Here is an 18,594-nt window from a genome sequence, read left to right on the forward strand (position 1 = left end):
AGTAAAATAGCAAGGTTTTGAAAGCCAGACAGCCCATCAGACAGGGAGGTAGATGGTAAAACAAACAGAATGACCAGAAATTGTCCATCCAGATGAGAAACCATGGAAGGGGCGGCCGTGGTGGTTGCGCACTCTGAAACCACCCCCTGCCCGGCCCCTCGGGAATGAAACGGAGCGTGGCCAGCCCGGCCTGAAGCGCTCGGTCAGCCGGGAGCGCTATGTGGAGACCCTGGTGGTGGCCGACAAGATGATGGTGGCCTACCACGGGCGCCGAGATGTGGAACAGTACGTGCTGGCCATCATGAACATTGTAAGTGCCTCCCCCTCCCTGGGCATGGAGCCCCAAGAAGCCCTCTGAAGCCAGAGGTCAGAGAAAGGGGTGTCCATCCCCCTACAGCCTCAGTCTCTAACCTGAGGCCTGAGAAACAAAATGGAGAGGGGACAGGATGAAAAAGGAGGGCTGTTTGTGGCAAGAAGTGAGAAGTAGCCTAGCACAGTGGCTGAGAGCACGGGCCTTAGAGCTAGCCAGCCTGGCCTGGAATCTCAGCTCTGCCACTTTTTAGCTGTGTGCCCTTGGACAAGTTACTGCCCCCTGTTTGCCTTGGTTTGCCTGTCTGTGAAATGGGTATAATAGTAGTACCTCCTTCTTAAGGCAAAAGTGGATGCAGTGCACTGATAAAGCACTTAAAGCAGCAGTTAGCACAGGGTAAGTGCCCTATCGTTACTTGCGCGATAGAAACAACTTGCGGGTACTTGTTAAGGTTAGCGCTACACACGTGGGTGTTCATCTGTCTGCAGTGCAGCACTCGCTCGAGCGCCTCTGTAAATTTGTACAGGCTGACCTCACTGACCCACGCTCAGTTAATGCCCATCCTAGATCTCCATCAAGACTCTGGACCTCTCTGAGCCTCAGTTTCTGCCTTTGTAAAATGGGGGTTGTCATAGTACCTATCACAGGCGGTAAGAGTTGGTGGGAAAGAAGCCAGCTAGAACACTTGGCACCTAGTAAGGGCTTGATGAGAGATGCTGTTGTTTTGCTGAAGTGAAAAGGAAAGAGAAAAAGTTCAGCACAGACAGATGGCCCAGTAGGTTGCCATAATGTCGTATCTGATGCCACTGCTTTCTGCCGCCCTCCCTGGGGCTTCCCAAGTTTCCTCAAACCTACCAGGGTTTCTGGGGGTTTCACACGGAACAGTGATGGTTCAGGGCTCCAAGATCGTTGCACAGAGTAACCTGGATCACCTGTGACCCCACACCCCTCAGCCACTTCCTCCTCCCCTCTGACCACTGTCTGCAGAGTTTCCTGCCCCTACACATCCAGCTTCCAGTGGTGATGCTCAAATTGATACCTTCAGGCAGCATGGAATGAGGCCAGATGTGCACACCCTTCTGGCCACCTCTGGACAGAGACAGCCAGTGGGTGGGCAGGGAAGGATGGAGGACAAGTAGACAGACTACCTGAGCGGAGCTGAGTCAGAAAGAAACAGCCTGGCAGGCAGGCTTAGCCAGACTTGAATCCCAGTTACGGTGCCTACCAGCTGTGCGTCCTAACCTGTCTGAGCATCAGTGTACTCGTCTATAAAATGGGCATGCTAATGATACCTCCTTGTGTGACAGCATATGCAATGGGCTTAGCCTGAGGCCCGACTGACACACAGTAGGCACTTGATAGAAGCAAGCTGTTGTCACCAGTTCACCTTTTGTTTTCTACTCTGGGCCCCTCTTAAGACTCGGTCTCTCTTGTTTCTTGGAGGTCAGGTTGCCAAACTTTTCCAGGACTCAAGTCTGGGAAACATCGTTAATATCCTGGTAACACGCCTCATCCTGCTCACGGAGGACCAGGTGCGGGGGCTCCACCGCCTTCCCCTCCACGCCAGTGCCGCCCGCCCCTCCCCACGTGGCTGGCACCCATATACCTCACTCTGTCCATTCTCAGCCCACCCTGGAGATCACCCACCACGCCGGGAAGTCCCTGGACAGCTTCTGTAAGTGGCAGAAATCCATCGTGAACCACAGTGGCCATGGCAACGCCATTCCTGAAAACGGCGTGGCCAACCATGACACAGCGGTGCTCATCACGCGGTGAGGGGAGGGGACAGCTCCAGGAGGACTTGGGCCAGGGGACCAGTGGTCCAGGTCCAAGCAGGGGTCACTTCTGCTGGGAGATGGAAGAGGCTGGGACCGTTCAGCTGCCCCCTTGGGGATCCAGGGATGGGGAGGGGCCGCTTGGAGCCTGAGAAAGTGGGGAGGTGGGTGTTGGGCCATTTAGGCCCTGATGCGTCCTTCACTCACTCTGTCATTCATTCAGTCGATCACCCATGCACCCCAGCCTCCCCAAGGCCAGCTGGGGGAAAAGCGTGACGCTTCGGGTCAGAGGCTGGTAGCACCTCCCAGACAGAACTCAACCCCCAGAGACGGGCAGGGTGGCATTAGCAGGTCTGAAGCAGCCCGGCCCCCTCATGGCCCCCCTCTCCTTCCACAGCTATGACATCTGCATCTACAAGAACAAACCCTGCGGCACACTAGGTACCCGGGCCCCCTAGGTTTCAGGCACCTGTGGAGGCAGTGGGCTGGGTGATACTGGCCCTGGTGGGGGTGGGGACCGAGACCTGGCAGAGCTGACCGGGCCAACAGACACAGCCCTGAGCCCCCAGCCCCACCCCACATGCCCGTTTCCCAGGCCTGGCTCCCGTGGGCGGGATGTGCGAGCGAGAGCGAAGTTGCAGCATCAACGAGGACATCGGCCTGGCCACGGCGTTCACCATCGCCCACGAGATCGGACACACGTGAGGCCAGGGCACAGAGAGGGGCTGGCGGGAGGAACTAGACAGGTCCCTTGGCACCCGGCAGAGCTGATGCTTCTCTCCCCAGGTTTGGCATGAACCATGATGGCGTGGGGAACAGCTGCGGGGCCCGTGGCCAGGACCCGGCGAAGCTCATGGCTGCTCACATCACCATGAAGACCAACCCGTTTGTGTGGTCCTCCTGCAGCCGTGACTACATCACCAGTTTTCTGGAGTGAGGACATACCCGCCCGTCCCGCCCAGAGGCTCACGCTCCTGTTGCAGGGCAGGGGGTTGCAGGGGGTGGGTGGTCACTGGAAATCGGGGTCATGTCACTCACAGGGCTGCTCCCCGGGACCCCCACCCAGCCAGGGTCCCTGAGCTCTTGGCCTGCAGTGCCCCCTATCCCTGCAGCATGACAGCTGCTTTCATCTCACCACAGCTCAGGCCTGGGGCTCTGCCTGAACAATCGGCCCCCCAGACAGGACTTCGTGTACCCAACGGTGGCCCCTGGCCAGGCCTACGACGCAGACGAACAGTGCCGCTTCCAGCATGGAGTCAAATCGCGTCAGTGTAAATACGGGGTAGAGAGAGCCTTCCTGCTTTCCTTCCTGGGAGGGGAGGGGGCTGCCGCCACCAGGGTTGGTGGGGGCACAGGGGTTGGGAAACTCCACGTGGGAACCCCCACACACAGGCAGTGGGCGAGCTGGGAGGGGAGTGAGCCCTGGTCGGGGATGGGAGGGACAGAGGGGAATGGGGTCATGACAGTGTCACAAGCAATCACAATTATGGGAGTAAGAATGGGATCTTCTGGTCCTCCAGACCCCTGTTTGGGGAGCTGAGCTGAGGAGACCCTGGGGGGTTCACCTTCTGCTGCAGCAGGACTGAAGTCCCAGGATCTCAAACTGGTCCATTTTTAACCAAACATCCAGACTTGGTGGAAATAGTTTCCCTAGGGATGAACCATCTTTCCCACTTGGCAAAGAAGTGGACAGAGCCTTCCAGGGACACCCTGTCTTCATTCCCTACATCCCCCACCGACTGGTTCACAAGATCTCTTGGCCTCAGTCCTTGGCTGAACACGCTCTGAGCCTCCTGACCATTCCCCGCTCTTTCCTGAGGTTTAGACTCAGCTCCCAAAGTCCCATCCACGTATCCATGCCTAAAAAGTGAGCTGGGGTGGAAGGCCTCACTCCTGGGAGGAGCTGGAGATTGCTAGCTTCCCTCTTCAGGCTCCTCTGGGGTCTGCCCCTCCACTGCCCACCTGCCCCAGTTCCCTGAACACACTCCCCAACTCCTCACAGCCTGAGCCCTAGAAGCCCAGCCCCAGCCCCAGTCCTCCATGGCCTTGAGACCCAAAAGATCAGTTTGAATGACTGTGTCCAAGCAAAGGCCATATTAACTGAAAACAAGGAGCAGGCAGCTGTTAGAATGTCCTCCCTTTATTTCAGTGCAAGACAAGGAGACAGACCCTGGATCAATTTATATTTAATCCATTCTCGCCACCCCACCCCCACCCCCAACTTGGCTGGTAACTGCAGCATCCTCTAATGAATTCAGAAACTACTCTTGAGCATCTGCTGTGTCCCGGGTATCCTAACAACAACGGTTGACATTTATTGACCACTCACTATATGCCAAGCGTGTGATATGTATCATCTCATTTAAACTCCTGACAATCCTATCCTCCCCACATTACAGGTGAAGGAACCGAGGCATAGAGGGGATGCCTTGCGCAAAGTCACAATTTGAGAATATAGGCAGAGCTGGGATTTGAATCCAGTTTCTCAGTGACTCCAAATTTTATAAAGGAGTGGGGGAGGGGAGCAAGTGCTAGCATATCAGGCACAGACCAATGCTGGCTGTATGTTGAATTGATTCTTCTTTTATTTTTCCGAGGAACATCTTCCTGGCCCTCCTGGCAAAGGGAGAGATTATTGGCTACATGTAAATTGCTTAATCTGTATAAAGAGCTGGGCCTTTTGTCTGGTCCAGGGATAGTTGTGGTCATTATTACTCAATAACAGGGCATTTATGCAAGCCCTTGCATATCTAGTCTGTCACATGCCTCTCAGCCATATGTAGGCAAGGCCTATCTTGTAGAAGAGGAAACAGGCCCGGAGAGGGGAAGTGTGTTGCAACTCAGTGGTGGAATTGAAGTCTGCCGAGAGTGGCCCAGGACCCATTCATACATACCATGGCACCATGTGGAGAGGAGGGAAAGCAAGGCTGGAATAAGCAGTTCTCTTTAAGAGGTGTCAGAAGTGGGATCAGGCCAGTGATATTTTTACAAATGGCCAGGTGAACACAAGCCAAGCAAAGCCAGGAAACCAGACTGAGTTTTTAGCTGAGGAGCATCCTCTGAAGGGGCAGAAGGCAGGGACTCTGGAGGATGTTGGAGGGAGCAGGTTTGAGGACAACCCTCCAAACTTCTCATGTGTGTGCGAGTGTCTCTCAGAGACTGACACAGGTAAGGTCCCTTCCTACAGCAGTTGATTGGTCCACTCCCAAATCTTAAAATCTTGGAAGGATCAGGTTCAAAGAAGAGATTACATGTGATTATAGAAAGGGGACAGGAGGATCTCCACTTCTCAGAGGAAATACTCTGGGAGGTAGGGCAGGGTGTAGGCTAGAGGGTCAGATATGGCCACACCTGAACCCAGTGGGGTTTGTCCAGGGATATTAACCTGGACCTAAAGGGTCAGAGTGACTCCCTGGGACTGGGCCATCCCAAGCAGAATTCAGACAGGAAGAAGATGGGCTGATTTTTCACTGGGTGGAGTAGAGGACCGTCCCACACAGACCCAGCCTGGCCTTATCCCCTCTCAACCCTCCATAGATTAAAAGCTTTGGTAACTTCCCCAGTTTGGGGGGAGGCGAGGGGATGAGAATTACCAGCTGGTGGGGGGGGTGTTAATTAAGGATGCGGCCCTTGAACCATCATCCTGGCCTGATTTTTCAGAACCACTGCTCTTCCATGGGCCGCTTTGTCCATTCTAGAAAGGGAAGCCAGAATCCTTCCTCTTCACTCCTTGGCAGGTCCTAAGATTCCATCTGGAAATTCAGGAGGTGCCAGGGGCTGAACTGTAGAGGGATTAATTAGATCATAGACCGACCCCGCAATTAAAGTTCTGGGTTAGAATTCAGACTACCCGCTTAGTAGCTGTATCATCTCTAGCAAGTGACCTCACCTATCTGAGCCTTAGTTTTCTCACAATAATAGTACCTATGGGAGTTTGTGGCACTCCTGGGTGTTTGATAAATGCGGCTTATAAACAGAAGATGGTCCCAGCCCATGCCCCACAAGGGGATCCGAAAAGACTAGTTGAGACCCAGGAAAGGAACGCTGGGGCCGCACTGTCAGCAGGCAGTGAGCGGGTCACCGGGGTCCTCCCAAGGAAAGAGGGAGGGGGCGAGCCTGAGCGGGCGCCTTGGCCCGCAGGAGGTCTGCAGCGAGTTGTGGTGTCTGAGCAAGAGCAACCGGTGCATCACCAACAGCATCCCGGCCGCGGAGGGCACGCTGTGTCAGACACACACCATCGACAAGGGGGTGAGCGCCGGCCAAGGGCCTCTACACCACCTGCCGCCGGGCCCCCCCCATCGGCTCTGGCCACGCCTACTGCCCGCAGGTCCCACCCCTGGCCTGGGGCCACGCCCCGCACGCTTGTCCCAATGCTAGCTTCGCCCTGTTCTGGACCCAATGTTTAGGCCACGCCCCTTCCTTAACCAGCATCTCGCTGGTTATGCCATGCCCTCGTATTACCTGACTGTATCCTGGTCTTCAGACCCCACCTTTGTCCTCCTCCTTCCACCTCACCCCAGGGGGGCTGAGACCTTCGGCTGGGGGGCTGGGGAGGGGGTAGGAATGAGCGCCAAGCCCGCGAGTTTGCAGAGCCCATTCACCCCTCCCAACCCCATCCGCAGTGGTGCTACAAGCGTGTCTGCGTCCCCTTCGGATCGCGGCCGGAGGGCGTGGACGGGGCCTGGGGCCCGTGGACTCCGTGGGGCGACTGCAGCCGGACGTGCGGCGGCGGCGTGTCCTCCTCCAGCCGTCACTGCGACAGCCCCAGGTCAGCCCTCGGGCGCCGCATGGCAGGAGAGTGGGAACGGTCCCCGCCCCCTACCCCATTTCTTTCCTGTCCCCCTTCCCCACTTTCAGGCCGACGATCGGGGGCAAGTACTGCCTGGGCGAGAGACGGCGGCACCGCTCCTGCAACACCGACGTGAGTTCCCCCAGCACCCCAAGCCGGGGACCCTCGGTCCCTCTTACATGGGGAAATTAAAGGCATAGATCAGCTTCCAACGATCCGCCGCCGGCTGGCTACCGTCTCCCCGGGGACTTACAGCGGCCACGGGGCCCTCCTTTCCCTGCCCTCCCTGCACCTGCCCTGGGCCCTGGCTCCTTAAAAGTCTTCAAACTCTTGCAGTAGATGCGTCTCCCAGCTAGAAATAGTTGCTTGGCCCTCAACCCCCTCGGGCTACAGCGCGCCCCTCCCTCCGCAGCCCAACTTCCGCCCAAAGCCCCGCCCCTGCCCCAAAACTGTGGCCGAGCCCCCGTCACCAAATCCAGTGTCCATGTTTTCCTCCTGAGCTCCTTTCTGACCAAGGACCATGGTCTCCTGTCCAAACCCCCTTCCATATGCCTTCACACTCGAGAAGAGCTTGCTTTGCTCTTTTCTGGGCCAGCTCTCAAGAAAGGTCCCTCGGTCTGAAATCTGAAACCCAGGTGTCATCCTCAGCTTGCCCACAAACTAATGAGTCACCTACTCCCATCTCAGATGCACCTGTTTCTCCAGCCTCTTCCCTGGCCTCCCTTCCTCCAGCCTCACTCCTTCCAACCCATCCCTGCTCTGAGCATTAGTTCTCCAATCCCAGGCATCTGCCCTAACTCCATTCCCCCAACACCTGGCCTCCCTCCCTCTGTCCCCAGGACTGTCCCCCAGGCTCCCAGGACTTCAGGGAAATGCAGTGCTCTGAATTTGACAGCGTTCCCTTCCGTGGGAAATTCTACACGTGGAAGACGTACCGAGGAGGTGTGTGGGGCACTCCCAAGTCCTTGGGGCAGTGGAGGGAGGCAGCAGGTGGAGAGAGCATCACGGGGTCTGTCCTGAGCCTTTGCCTCACCCATGGAGTCAGAGTGCCCTGGATAAGCCTCAGCAGAGCCTGGACTGAACGCTTGGGGCTCCCCCACTCTCTCTGCCCAATCTGCCCCTCCTTGTTGGGTCTGGGGTCTGGCCCTCTTGGCCTCACCTCCCCCAGGGAGCCACCAGGGAGTCGCAGGATTACGGCATGGGATCTGATGGGGCCGTGCCCCCCCAGGGGGCGTGAAGGCCTGCTCGCTCACGTGCCTAGCCGAAGGCTTCAACTTCTACACGGAGAGGGCGGCGGCTGTGGTAGACGGAACGCCCTGCCGCCCAGACACAGTGGACATTTGTGTCAGCGGCGAGTGCAAGGTGGGAGGGACTCCCAGACAGAGGGGAGGGGAGGGGCGACCGGAGGAAGTGGGAGGTTCCCTGACAACGCCCCACCACTGTCCTCCCCAGCACGTGGGCTGTGACCGTGTCCTGGGCTCTGATCTCCGGGAGGACAAGTGCCGAGTGTGCGGGGGTGACGGCAGCGCCTGTGAAACCATCGAGGGGGTCTTCAGCTCAGCCTTGCTTGGGGCTGGTGAGAGATTCCTGCTTCCCTCTCAGACTCCTCATTTAGTGGCTGAAAGCCAGGCTCACCCCAAGTAGCCAAGGGGCCTGGTAGGGTTCGGGGACCCCAAAAGGTCCTCGGGGTACAGCAATGCCCCAGGTCAGGGTCAGGAACTGGCTTGGGCTCTGGTGCCTGAACCTTGGTGATCAATGTGTCCAAGGAGGTGGGGGTCTAAATCTCTCCCCTCCCGCATCCTGAGGGCCTCATGCCGGGCCTTGCAGGTAGAGGGGCGGGGGATCACTCTCCGAGGGGGCTGAGGGTCTATGCTCAAGCCAAAGCTTACTAGGGGTGAGTATATCTACAGGGTGTGGCGAATTTGAGTGCTTCCCAGCCTTGGGCTTTAGGCAAGAGACCCTAGGGAGTGGTGGCTGGGAAGGTGGGCTTAGGGGACCAAACACACCCTAGAGGCCAAGTGTGGAGTTCAGGGGACAGTGTGGGGGTCCAGACAGATAAACCAGTAGTCGTGGGGGGCACAGGTGGAAAGGGATAGAGAGTTCACAGGGGCCCAAGATCATACAGGTAGTAAGTGATGGAACCTACTGCATCCTTGACTCAGACTGCTAAACCACCACACCCATGTCAGTGCCCCATGGTACCCCCTTCTCTGCCCAAGCCCAGCCCAGTTGCTGGTTGGGGGCGTGGGGGTGGAATAGACCATTCTGGTGGTTATAGAGGTACAAAAATTTGGATTCAAATCCCAGCCTGGCTACTTCCTAGCCATAAAAGCTAGGTAAATTTCTTTGCCTCTCAGAGCCTCCATTTTGTCATCAGTAAAATGGGCACACTGACACATGTACCTCACAGCGCCAGCGCTCAGGATGCAGGGGGCTGTCCCTGTAAGTGCTTAGCATAGAAATGGTTAGCTGCTATCATCAGGGACCAGGAATAAGGGAGGCAGGCAGGTGCAGGGGACAGACGGAGTGGGTGACATCTGAGCTCTGCTGTCCAGGATACGAGGAAGTCGTCTGGATCCCCAAAGGCTCTGTCCACATTTTCATCCAGGACCTGAACCTCTCCGTCAGTCACGTGGGTGAGCCAGAAGTGGGAGGGTGAGGACTGCGAGTTGGCAAGGGGGTCAGTGTGGCTGCGGTTCTGACCCCTGTGCTGTCCCCCAGCCCTGAAGGGGGACCAGGAGTCCTTGCTGCTGGAGGGGCTGCCTGGGACCCCCCAGCCCCACCGCCTGCCTCTGGCTGGGACCACCTTTCAGCTGCGACAAGGGCCAGATCAGACACAGAGCCTCGAAGCCCTGGGACCCATTAACACATCTCTCATCATCATGGTAACAGCAGGGCTGGGAACAAGGTGCAGAAGGATATCAGCATCCTCGAGGGGACTCAAGCTTGACTTCCATTTGATGCCCACCCTCTACTCCAGGTGTTGGCCCGAACAGAGTTGCCTGCCCTCCGCTACCGTTTCAACGCGCCCATTGCCCGAGATGCCCTGCCCCCCTACTCCTGGCACTACGTGCCCTGGACGAAGTGCTCAGCCCAGTGTGCTGGCGGTGAGGCTGGCATGGGATGGTGGGGGGACGGGCACTGGTCGCCGGGCTGACCTTCTGGGCCAGGCAGGGCTGAGCGGGCCTCTCGCCCGCCCCCAGGCAGCCAGGTGCAGGCCGTGGAGTGCCGCAATCAGCTGGACAGCTCAGCCGTGGCCCCCCACCACTGCAGTGCCCACAGCAAGCTGCCCAAGAGGCAACGCGCCTGCAACACGGAGCCTTGCCCACCAGAGTGAGTGCCTGTCGGGGTGCGGGGTCGGGGTGACAAGCGCTGGGGTGATATGCTCCCTAAGGTGAGATCAGGGTTCTCCCAGATTCAGAACTACGGTCCTCCCTAGTCAAGTCTGGGTAATCATCTCCCCTTGGGGTGATGCACCTCCCCGCCCCCAATGTGGGTGCAAAATATTGCTGTTCAAGTTCTGGATGCGGAAGCAACAGGCATCCCGCTGCCAGTTTCCATAATGATGCTGGTTGTAAGGCAGGAGGACCTGTTAGTGCTCCAGGTTCAGCAGTCCCTGCCCTGCGTACTCTCAGACCCCCATCCCCCTCCCCACAGCTGGGTTGTAGGGAACTGGTCGCGCTGCAGCCGCAGCTGTGATGCGGGCGTGCGCAGTCGCTCTGTCGTGTGCCAGCGCCGCGTGTCGGCCGCCGAGGAGAAGGCGCTGGACGACAGCGCGTGTCCGCAGCCGCGCCCGCCGGTGCTGGAGGCCTGCCACGGCCCCGCCTGCCCGCCGGAGTGGGCCGCCCTCGACTGGTCGGAGGTCAGCCGCCCCTTCCCGCCGGCGCCCGACCCACTCCCCGCGCAGAGCCGGGCGGGGCCTGGGTGGCTCCCGTCGGGTGCCCACCAAGGCACCTCCCCACTCCCGCTAGCCCAAATGAGCCCCCCTTGACTGGTCCAAAGTCAGCTGCACCGTCTTCACCTCCCACTGTACCAGCATCCTCCCTACTCCTTGGGCGAGCGGGGACAGGGACGCCCACTGAGCCTGAACCCCACCCTCCGACTGCAGTGCACCCCCAGCTGCGGCCCAGGCCTCCGCCACCGTGTTGTCCTTTGTAAGAGCGCAGACCACCGCGCCACGCTGCCCCCCGCGCACTGCCCGCCCGCAGCCAAGCCGCCGGCCACCATGCGCTGCAACCTGCGCCGCTGCCCACCGGCCCGCTGGGTGGCTGGCGAGTGGGGCGAGGTAAGCGCGCGTGCCCCGAGGGCCTGGGAACCAGGGTGAGGACGGTGGGGCGTCCAGGTGGCAGCTCATCGCCCACTCCCCGCAGTGCTCTGCTCAGTGCGGCTTTGGGCAGCAACAGCGCCCCGTGCGCTGCTCCAGCCACACGGGCCAGCCATCACGCGAGTGCGCCGAGGCTCTGCGGCCACCCGCCACGCAGCAGTGCGAGGCCAAGTGCGACAGCGCGCCTCCTGGGGACGGCCTGGAAGGTATGTGGGGGCGGGAAGCCCAGAGGCACCAGCAGGGCCCTGTTCTAAGGCAGCCGTAGGAGAGAGTGGGGGTCCTGACCGGTCCTAGAACTTTTCCAGTCCCTGAAATGCCTTTCTCTGTCTTCTCCAGACCATCTTTCACCCTCCCCTGCCTGCAAACGTGTATTAGGTGCCGCCATGTGCCAAGCGTTTTAGGCACCTGATTTTTCTGGGGACCCAACCTCAGGTCCTTTCTCCAACCACTTCCATGACCTTCACCCTATTCTTTTCCATCTAGAACATTATTTGCCTAAGTTTTTTTTTTTTTTTAATCTTTTCTTTAAACCAGAGTGTCTCAGCCTCAGGCACCATTGATGTTGTAGACCAGGTGTCCTTTGTTGTGGGAATGCCCTGTGCATTGTAGGCTGTTCAGCAGGCTTGATCTCTACCTGTTAGGTGCCATTAGTACCCCTCCTCCCAGTGGTGAAAACTGAAAATGTCTCCAGACATTGCCAAATATCCCCAGGGAGACAAAATTCATCCCCTTGACAACCACTGCTTTAAATATACCCCTCTTTTTTTTTTTTTCTTCCTAAGCAAATTTATTTTTCATAAAGAGCAATAGACTACTTACTCCAGGCATCGGAACCAAACTGCCTGTATTCACTTTCTACCTCTGTGCCTTCATTTTCTTATGGGGGGGGGGTAATATATTCACTCGGAGGAAGGGGGGTGCCACACTAGAGAGAGAGACTTAATCCACGTGAAGCCCTTTGTTAGCACCAGGCCCTGTCCTACTTCACTAACTGGTGGGTGGGTGGAAGCCTGCATCCATTGTCATGAACAGCCTGCCAATGATCCTGAACACGAAATACACAAATATTCTGAAAGGGGTGAGCGCACTGGAGCTCGAGGTCCTGTCTGTTACAAAGGGTAACGAACAAGAATTACAGCCCCAAAAGGATACTTGGAAAAGGAACACTTCTCTTATGATTTAATACGGTATCCAAATCCCAGACCTGCACTCTCTCTGAAAATCCTCTGAACAACCTAATGACGTAGTTACTATTGAAGCCCTCTTTGAGAGGTGAGGAAACCGAGGCCCGGAGAAGCTGGGAAGCGCGGTGAGGGCGGCGGTCGCTCCCTTGCGGAAGGGATACTCTGAGACATTTCCCTCCTACCCTTCTCCAGAGTGCAAGGATGTGAACAAGGTCGCCTACTGCCCCCTGGTGCTGAAATTTCAGTTCTGCAGCCGAGCCTACTTCCGCCAGATGTGCTGCAAAACCTGCCAGGGCCGCTAGGGGGCGCGCGGCCTTCGGAGCTACAGTTGAGCGCCAGCTGGGAGTAGGGGGACCAGGCCTGCAGCTGGCCAGCCCGAAGGAGCCCGAGGGGGCGGGAGCTGGGAGTGAAGGGTGAGATAGAGCCGGAGGTTATTTATTGGGAACCCCTGCAGGGCCCCCGGTGGGGGTTGGAGAGGGGCTGGCCATGCCCAGGGCCACTCCTCTGTCCCTCTCCCAGTTCATAGTGAGACCTCCCTCCTGGGTGGGTTTGAGGTGGGAACAACTGTTCGCCCTAGCGCCCTTTCCACCCACCCTTAGCGAGTCCCCAACACTACCCCCGCCTTTGATCGGAATACGTACTGTGAAGAGTGGGGGTGGGAAGGGGGTCAGCCGTTGCCCTGGCCCCACCAGCACTGCCCTACCCCTCCACTTTGAGCGGGGGGGGGGGGGGTCTCTGTCAGCTATGGGGGAGGGGATTAGCACCACCTCCCTGACTCCCTCCCCCTGACCAGACCAGCTACAGGGGTGACAAAGAGCTGGTTAGATCTGCCCCAGGGGGACCCCATCTTCCAGGCCCACCCCCATCATGGTGCTACAGGCCCTGCCCTGGGGCCCACACACCCCTCGCCAGGAAGCCCTACATCAATAAAGTTCTGTCTTGTGTAGATTTCCGTGCGAGGTTGTGTGCGTGTGCGTGTGTGTCTGTGGTCACATTCAGCTGTCCCTCAACCCTCACCCTATCCTGGAAGCGGCCACAGCCGCTCACAGGTGGCCCCCAGCAGCCCAAAGGGGGATTTTACCAACACAGGCCGGAGCCCGGTGATTTTAAGTCAAAAATACAGCTTCTCACGGAGGCTCTCAAAGCAGCCCAGTCTGTCGCCTGTCATCCCAGTGACCACACTCCTCGTCACTGTGCGTATTCCAGCCGCACTAGACTCCTGGAAGTTCCTCAATCTCCCACCACTGTCCCATCTTGAGGCCTCTGCTAGAGCTGTTTCCTCTGCCAGGGGTATCCTCCCCTTCCCTCTTCACCTGGTGAACCCCCACTCACCCTGCTGTCTCAGCACAAACGGTGCCTCCACCCAGAAGCCTACCCTGATGCCCCCAACAAGGTGAGGGTCTTCACTCCTAGTGCCTAGAGGCGGTGCTGAGTTTTGCGAGCGCCAAGCCAGTCGGTTCAGCAAACTTGCGCCGGCGATCCGGGGAGAAACAGGCTCCTCCCCATGTGTGGCCACTACGGGGCGCCGCGGAGCGCGAACCTCCAGGCCGGATGCTGTGTGCCGCCGGGGGCTCAGGGATATCCCTAGCCGCCAGCTCTCCCCGGTAGGACTTCTGTCTCTGCCACCTCCTCGCTGGGTGGCACGAGGAGGTGACAGCCTCTCGGAACTGCCATTTCCTCAAATGCCTAGAGACCCGTACGTGGCCTGCTGGTCTCCCAAAGATCAGGAGATGGGCCAACGCTGGATGGATCCCTTGTGTGCCGGGCGCTGCTGGGAGGGCCCCCGCCTCCGTTTTATGATGAGGAAATGGGGGAGATCCCGGAACTAGCAGAGCTGGGAGGCTTGGAATTCCAGTTGACATCCAAAGTCTGGGACCTTCAGGGTGTCCCTGGGTCTTGGCACCCTCCACTCCCGCTGCCCTCCCCCTGACACCAACACAGGTGGCTCCTGGGTCCCTTCTGGAAGAAGGACCAGCAGAGGTGGCTCTGGAAGTGGGAGCTGGCTCAGGGATGCCCAGAACGGACACACATCCAAAGTGATTTCCAAGAGATCTCAGCAGCTCAAATGCCTCCTGGGGGGTGCCCCTGGAGAGAGCAGTCAGTCCTGCAGCTAGCTGATCTGCAGTGCTGTTTGCTGCAGCCGCGACCTGGCAAAGTTGGAGATGCAGCTTTCTGGGGTCTGACAGCCGCTGCCATCGATTCTGACCTCTCCCTTCAGGCTCAGAGCCCCAGACAACCAGCTCCCTCGGCCCCATCTAGGTTCTCTCCCCGCCCCCAGGGCCCAGCTTCCCTCCTCTGTAGCCGCGGGCCCCTCCCGTCAAAGGAAGTGAGAAGGGGGCTGTTGTAAGAGGAACCAGGGCTGGGAGCCCGCTGAAAGAGAGGAGCAGGGCCATGCCCAAGCCACCCCCAGGAGCCCCCTGAACCTGTACCCCCGACACCGCCATTCAGGCTCCCCCCAGGGGCCCAGACACCGACCCCCACCATGGTAAGTCCCTCAGGGTGCGCCCTGAAATGCAGGGGTGGGGGGGCACCAGCCAGGTGGAGGTACCTGGAGGCCACCATCAGAAAGTGGGGCAATGGGAAGGGATGCAGCAGAACTTGAGGGTCCCCCAGTGCAGCTCACATGCTCCCAGCATCCCCCACCAGGGACCAAACTCCCCTCTGACGGTGCACGGGATGCCAGGATGCAGACGGGGCACCAAGGATGGACTGGAGAACAGAAGGTGGCCTGGAGGGATCACCCGGCGTCCACCAGGACAGTGATAGACCACTTTCCTGGGGTTAGGGAAGCCAGCTCCCCAGCCGAGTTTGGTGCCTCTTTTCCCTGCGTGGCCTTGGGCAAGTCACTTCCCCTCTGTGAGCCTCGGTTCCCATGCATGTCATATTTAGAAACCTGTCAAGATATGGGAGGCATGTGGAGGACCTCACCATTCAACCCTTCAGAGGGTCTTGGGTTCAGCCACTCTGAGTCTATGGCTGTGTCCTTTGGGTGGTGGGTAGCAGTGATGGTGTGGTGACAGTGCACCTGCATGGGTGACTGGGTGATCTGGCTATAGCGATCACAGAAACAGGAGGTGGTGAGACACAGCATGGCCACAATGGGAGGGCAGCAGGGAAGACACTGAAGCCAGGGGCGTCGCCTCCTGGTGAGGCTGAGGTCTGATGATGACAGTGGTGACAGGGCTGGGGAGACTGTCACTGTCATGGGTCTAGACCCAGTAGCATCATGTCACACACATTAAGAGGGAGCCCAGGCAGGCTATAAACTTCGCCCCCACAGCTCTATGCATCTGCAAGCCACTTCAGCTTTCATTTTTTGTCATTCTGTCAATGAGGGCGTGTGGCTGGCCAGTCACAGAGCCAGTGGTGTCAACGGCAGAGTGACTGCCAGTTGCACGCAGCAGGCGACTGACCAAGGTGGAGGCAGGGCTTGCGTTAGCCTGGGAAAGAACATCTTAGTGGAGAAAGCCAGTGATAAACTGGGCATCACTGGCTAAGGACCCCTCTGGTTAGCTCACGAACAAACCATCAACTAGAGCTCTGGGCTTCGGATGGAAATTCTTCCAAGACAGAGACAAGCTGGGAAGACTCAGAAGCTCAGGTGGGCAGGCTTTGATCAAAGGAACACAGGGAACAATCTTCTGCTTGAGAGAAAAGCAACCCGTCCCAAGGAAGCTATGTGACATGCTTAGTCAAAGATTTGCTTGGCCACCCGGGTCTGGGAAGGGAGATACTCACCCAAGAGGACCACGGAGGAGAAACAAGAGGGGAACCCATCCATGAGGCCAATACCTCTGTCTAGGGGTGCTGACATCTTTCTGGAGGGGTGATGGACACCAAAGAGTCAATGAAGGGGAAGGGTGATGGCTCCGTGGTAGAGCTCATGCGTAGCACACATGAGGTCCTGTTCTATTCCCAGTACCTCCACAAAAAAAAACAAACAATGAAAGAGTCAATGAAACAATGTTCGTAACATGCTTTACAGAGCACATAATATGCGCTCTATACACAGAAACTGCCACAGTGGGTGACTCTACGGTGAGAGTCAGCCATGGTAACTCATTCTTGGTCGTTGTAGAGGGATTGCTGTTGCATACTGGTGGTGGGTTTGTTGGTGTTATTGGTCGTGATGGTAGTCGTTGCTGTTGGTTGTTGCAAGTTGGTGGTGACCATGGTTCTTATGGATGGGCTGGTGGTTGTGGTGATGGTTGATTCTGGTGCCAGCTGGCATTGGACGCTGGGGGTTGGGGGTGGGTTGGTTTCAGTGGGAAGGCTGATCTGTGCCAGGAAGGCAGTCATCACGCAAAGCCGGGTGGTGATGGTACTGTTCCATCACTGTTGGTCACTCATTGCTGATTCGAGGTGAGGGCCCTGGGAATAGCGGTGGTGCCTTGTTGGCTGTAGAAAGGGGGGGCAGTTTCCTGCTGCTTCAATGGCAGTGGGCCTGGTATGGCTGTTGGTGGCTAATGTTTTGATCGTGGTTGTTGTTGTTGAAGGTGGTTGGTTATTATGGGTTGCTGGTGCCAGTGCTGTTGAGTGTGGATGGTGGCAAGTGATGGTAGGGAAACTAGTGGTGGGATCCAACCCTCTTTTTCTGTTTGATGTTGGCTGGTGGTGCTGGCATTGACGTTATCAGCAGTTTCTGTTTGACTTTGGTTGGGGAGGGTGAAGGCAATAATTGGTTGTCCTTGGTTGATCATAATGTTTGATCATAATTGTGGTGACATGAGAGTCATGGTGGGGTTTTTTAAATTTGTTTTAATTTTATTTTTATTTTTCCCTGGAGATTGTACCCAGGACCTCATGCATGCCAAGCATGTGCTCTACCACTGAGCTATACCCCTACCCGCGATGGTCATTTTTGAAGTCCAGACATATAAAGCGAGGAGACCAGTGATGTGGCTGCTTGGTCCAGGGGTGGCAGCCACAGAGATGGACAGAAAAGGCCAGGGGCCAAGAGAGAGTTAGGAGGAAGGACTCTAGAAGGACAAGGGTCCCCACATGTTGGAAAATGAGCTCTGGTTATACCAAAAGAAAAGCAAGGGGAGACCTGGGAGCCTTTAGTGATGAGAAGATTGTTTGTATGGTGTAGGGACACAGGGTGTGGCCCCAGAACCCCACTGGGCAGGACCGAGGCTCCAGGGGCAAGCAAGGGGGGCCAGGGCGGGGCCGGGGATGGAGGGCACAGCTGCTTCACCTCGCCCCCCGCTGGCAACCACAGCTCGCAGGACCCCAGCGAGGAAGGAAGTGACTGTTTCGTGGTTCTCTCCAGGCTGGGGCTCTGCTCATCACCGCCCAGGAGCAGGGAGGCCCAAGCAGTTGGGGCAAATTGCAAAAGCTCCCTCATCCAGCCCTTCCTCCTGGCCCTGTGCCCCTCGCCTGTGGGATCAGCCAGCTTAAGGCTGCTGCCTGTGATGGCCAGGGAGGCTAGTGTCCCCTTTTGACGAGTTTTGCCTTGTTGAATCTGCACAGCTGCCCCTTGAGGTCTGGGGCCAAGATTCCTATTTGCCCGACAAGGAAACAGAGGCAGGGAGATTAGGCAAAAGGCCATACAATCTACAAGTGGCAAAGGATTTCAACTCAGTGCCCCTTGATCTCATGCTTTTAACAGCCACCTTGACCAGCAACCTCCTCCTCCTCCAAGGAGAGAGTCTACCTAGGGGGTTTGCTGACCCCCACACTCCCTCACTGCCCACTCCTGCCTCACTGGAACTGAACTCTCTGTCCCAGAGAACCTAGAATCCTGGAGTCCCACACACACCCAAGGCCTTCCTGGCCCATGGCTCCTGCTGCCACCACTCACACTGCCAGGGACATTCATGTTGCGAGGCCTGCCTCCTACAGGAAGGCCTCTTGGATTGCCTAACCTCTCCTTAGCGCTGTCTGATGAAGATCACTGTCTCCCTTAGGCAAGTTGCTTCTGAGCTTCTCAAGAGAAGAGTTCCCACCTTCCTACATGCACTGTAGGGGCTCAGAAAGTGTGTTCACCATCGAGCTCCAATGCCCCAGTCCTAACTTGACTTTCCCTCCTGTGGCATCAGAGAAGCCCCACCCCACCCCCCGTAGCCTCCACTGTGGGCTGTGGGGAGCCTCTCTGAAGAGCTGAAGGTAGAAGCTGCATTTCCCCCTCCCATCCCAGCCACCTCGCACCCCTGACTATCTTTCGCAAGAGCCCCAGAAGGTTGAGTCATACTTGGCTTGTGGTCAACTGT

General features: G+C 57.6%; 2 protein-coding genes across 2 annotated transcripts in view; both read left to right on the forward strand.

Moving 5' to 3' along the window:
• Positions 1 to 13,330, forward strand: part of ADAMTS10 (ADAM metallopeptidase with thrombospondin type 1 motif 10) — a 14,221-nt gene extending 891 nt beyond the window's left edge. Inside the window, exons 2-22 of the mRNA XM_032466371.1 lie at positions 78 to 310; positions 1,759 to 1,842; positions 1,937 to 2,082; positions 2,483 to 2,526; positions 2,681 to 2,786; positions 2,872 to 3,018; positions 3,226 to 3,367; positions 6,226 to 6,333; positions 6,708 to 6,853; positions 6,943 to 7,006; positions 7,714 to 7,816; positions 8,103 to 8,236; positions 8,327 to 8,450; positions 9,430 to 9,510; positions 9,596 to 9,759; positions 9,855 to 9,981; positions 10,078 to 10,207; positions 10,532 to 10,736; positions 10,983 to 11,159; positions 11,245 to 11,404; positions 12,575 to 13,330. Of these exons, the coding sequence (XP_032322262.1) occupies positions 78 to 310; positions 1,759 to 1,842; positions 1,937 to 2,082; positions 2,483 to 2,526; positions 2,681 to 2,786; positions 2,872 to 3,018; positions 3,226 to 3,367; positions 6,226 to 6,333; positions 6,708 to 6,853; positions 6,943 to 7,006; positions 7,714 to 7,816; positions 8,103 to 8,236; positions 8,327 to 8,450; positions 9,430 to 9,510; positions 9,596 to 9,759; positions 9,855 to 9,981; positions 10,078 to 10,207; positions 10,532 to 10,736; positions 10,983 to 11,159; positions 11,245 to 11,404; positions 12,575 to 12,684 (2,735 nt within the window). The 3' untranslated portion in view covers positions 12,685 to 13,330. The remainder of the gene's footprint in view (positions 1 to 77; positions 311 to 1,758; positions 1,843 to 1,936; positions 2,083 to 2,482; positions 2,527 to 2,680; positions 2,787 to 2,871; positions 3,019 to 3,225; positions 3,368 to 6,225; positions 6,334 to 6,707; positions 6,854 to 6,942; positions 7,007 to 7,713; positions 7,817 to 8,102; positions 8,237 to 8,326; positions 8,451 to 9,429; positions 9,511 to 9,595; positions 9,760 to 9,854; positions 9,982 to 10,077; positions 10,208 to 10,531; positions 10,737 to 10,982; positions 11,160 to 11,244; positions 11,405 to 12,574) is intronic.
• Positions 13,331 to 14,708: 1,378 nt separating this feature from the next.
• MYO1F (myosin IF) overlaps positions 14,709 to 18,594 on the forward strand; it is a 31,113-nt gene continuing 27,227 nt past the window's right edge. Inside the window, exon 1 of the mRNA XM_032466245.1 lies at positions 14,709 to 14,867. Within this exon, the coding sequence (XP_032322136.1) occupies positions 14,865 to 14,867 (3 nt within the window). The 5' untranslated portion in view covers positions 14,709 to 14,864. The remainder of the gene's footprint in view (positions 14,868 to 18,594) is intronic.

The sequence above is a fragment of the Camelus ferus genome, chromosome 22 (assembly GCF_009834535.1).
Source record: "Camelus ferus isolate YT-003-E chromosome 22, BCGSAC_Cfer_1.0, whole genome shotgun sequence".
NCBI classification, from domain to species: Eukaryota; Metazoa; Chordata; class Mammalia; order Artiodactyla; family Camelidae; genus Camelus; species Camelus ferus.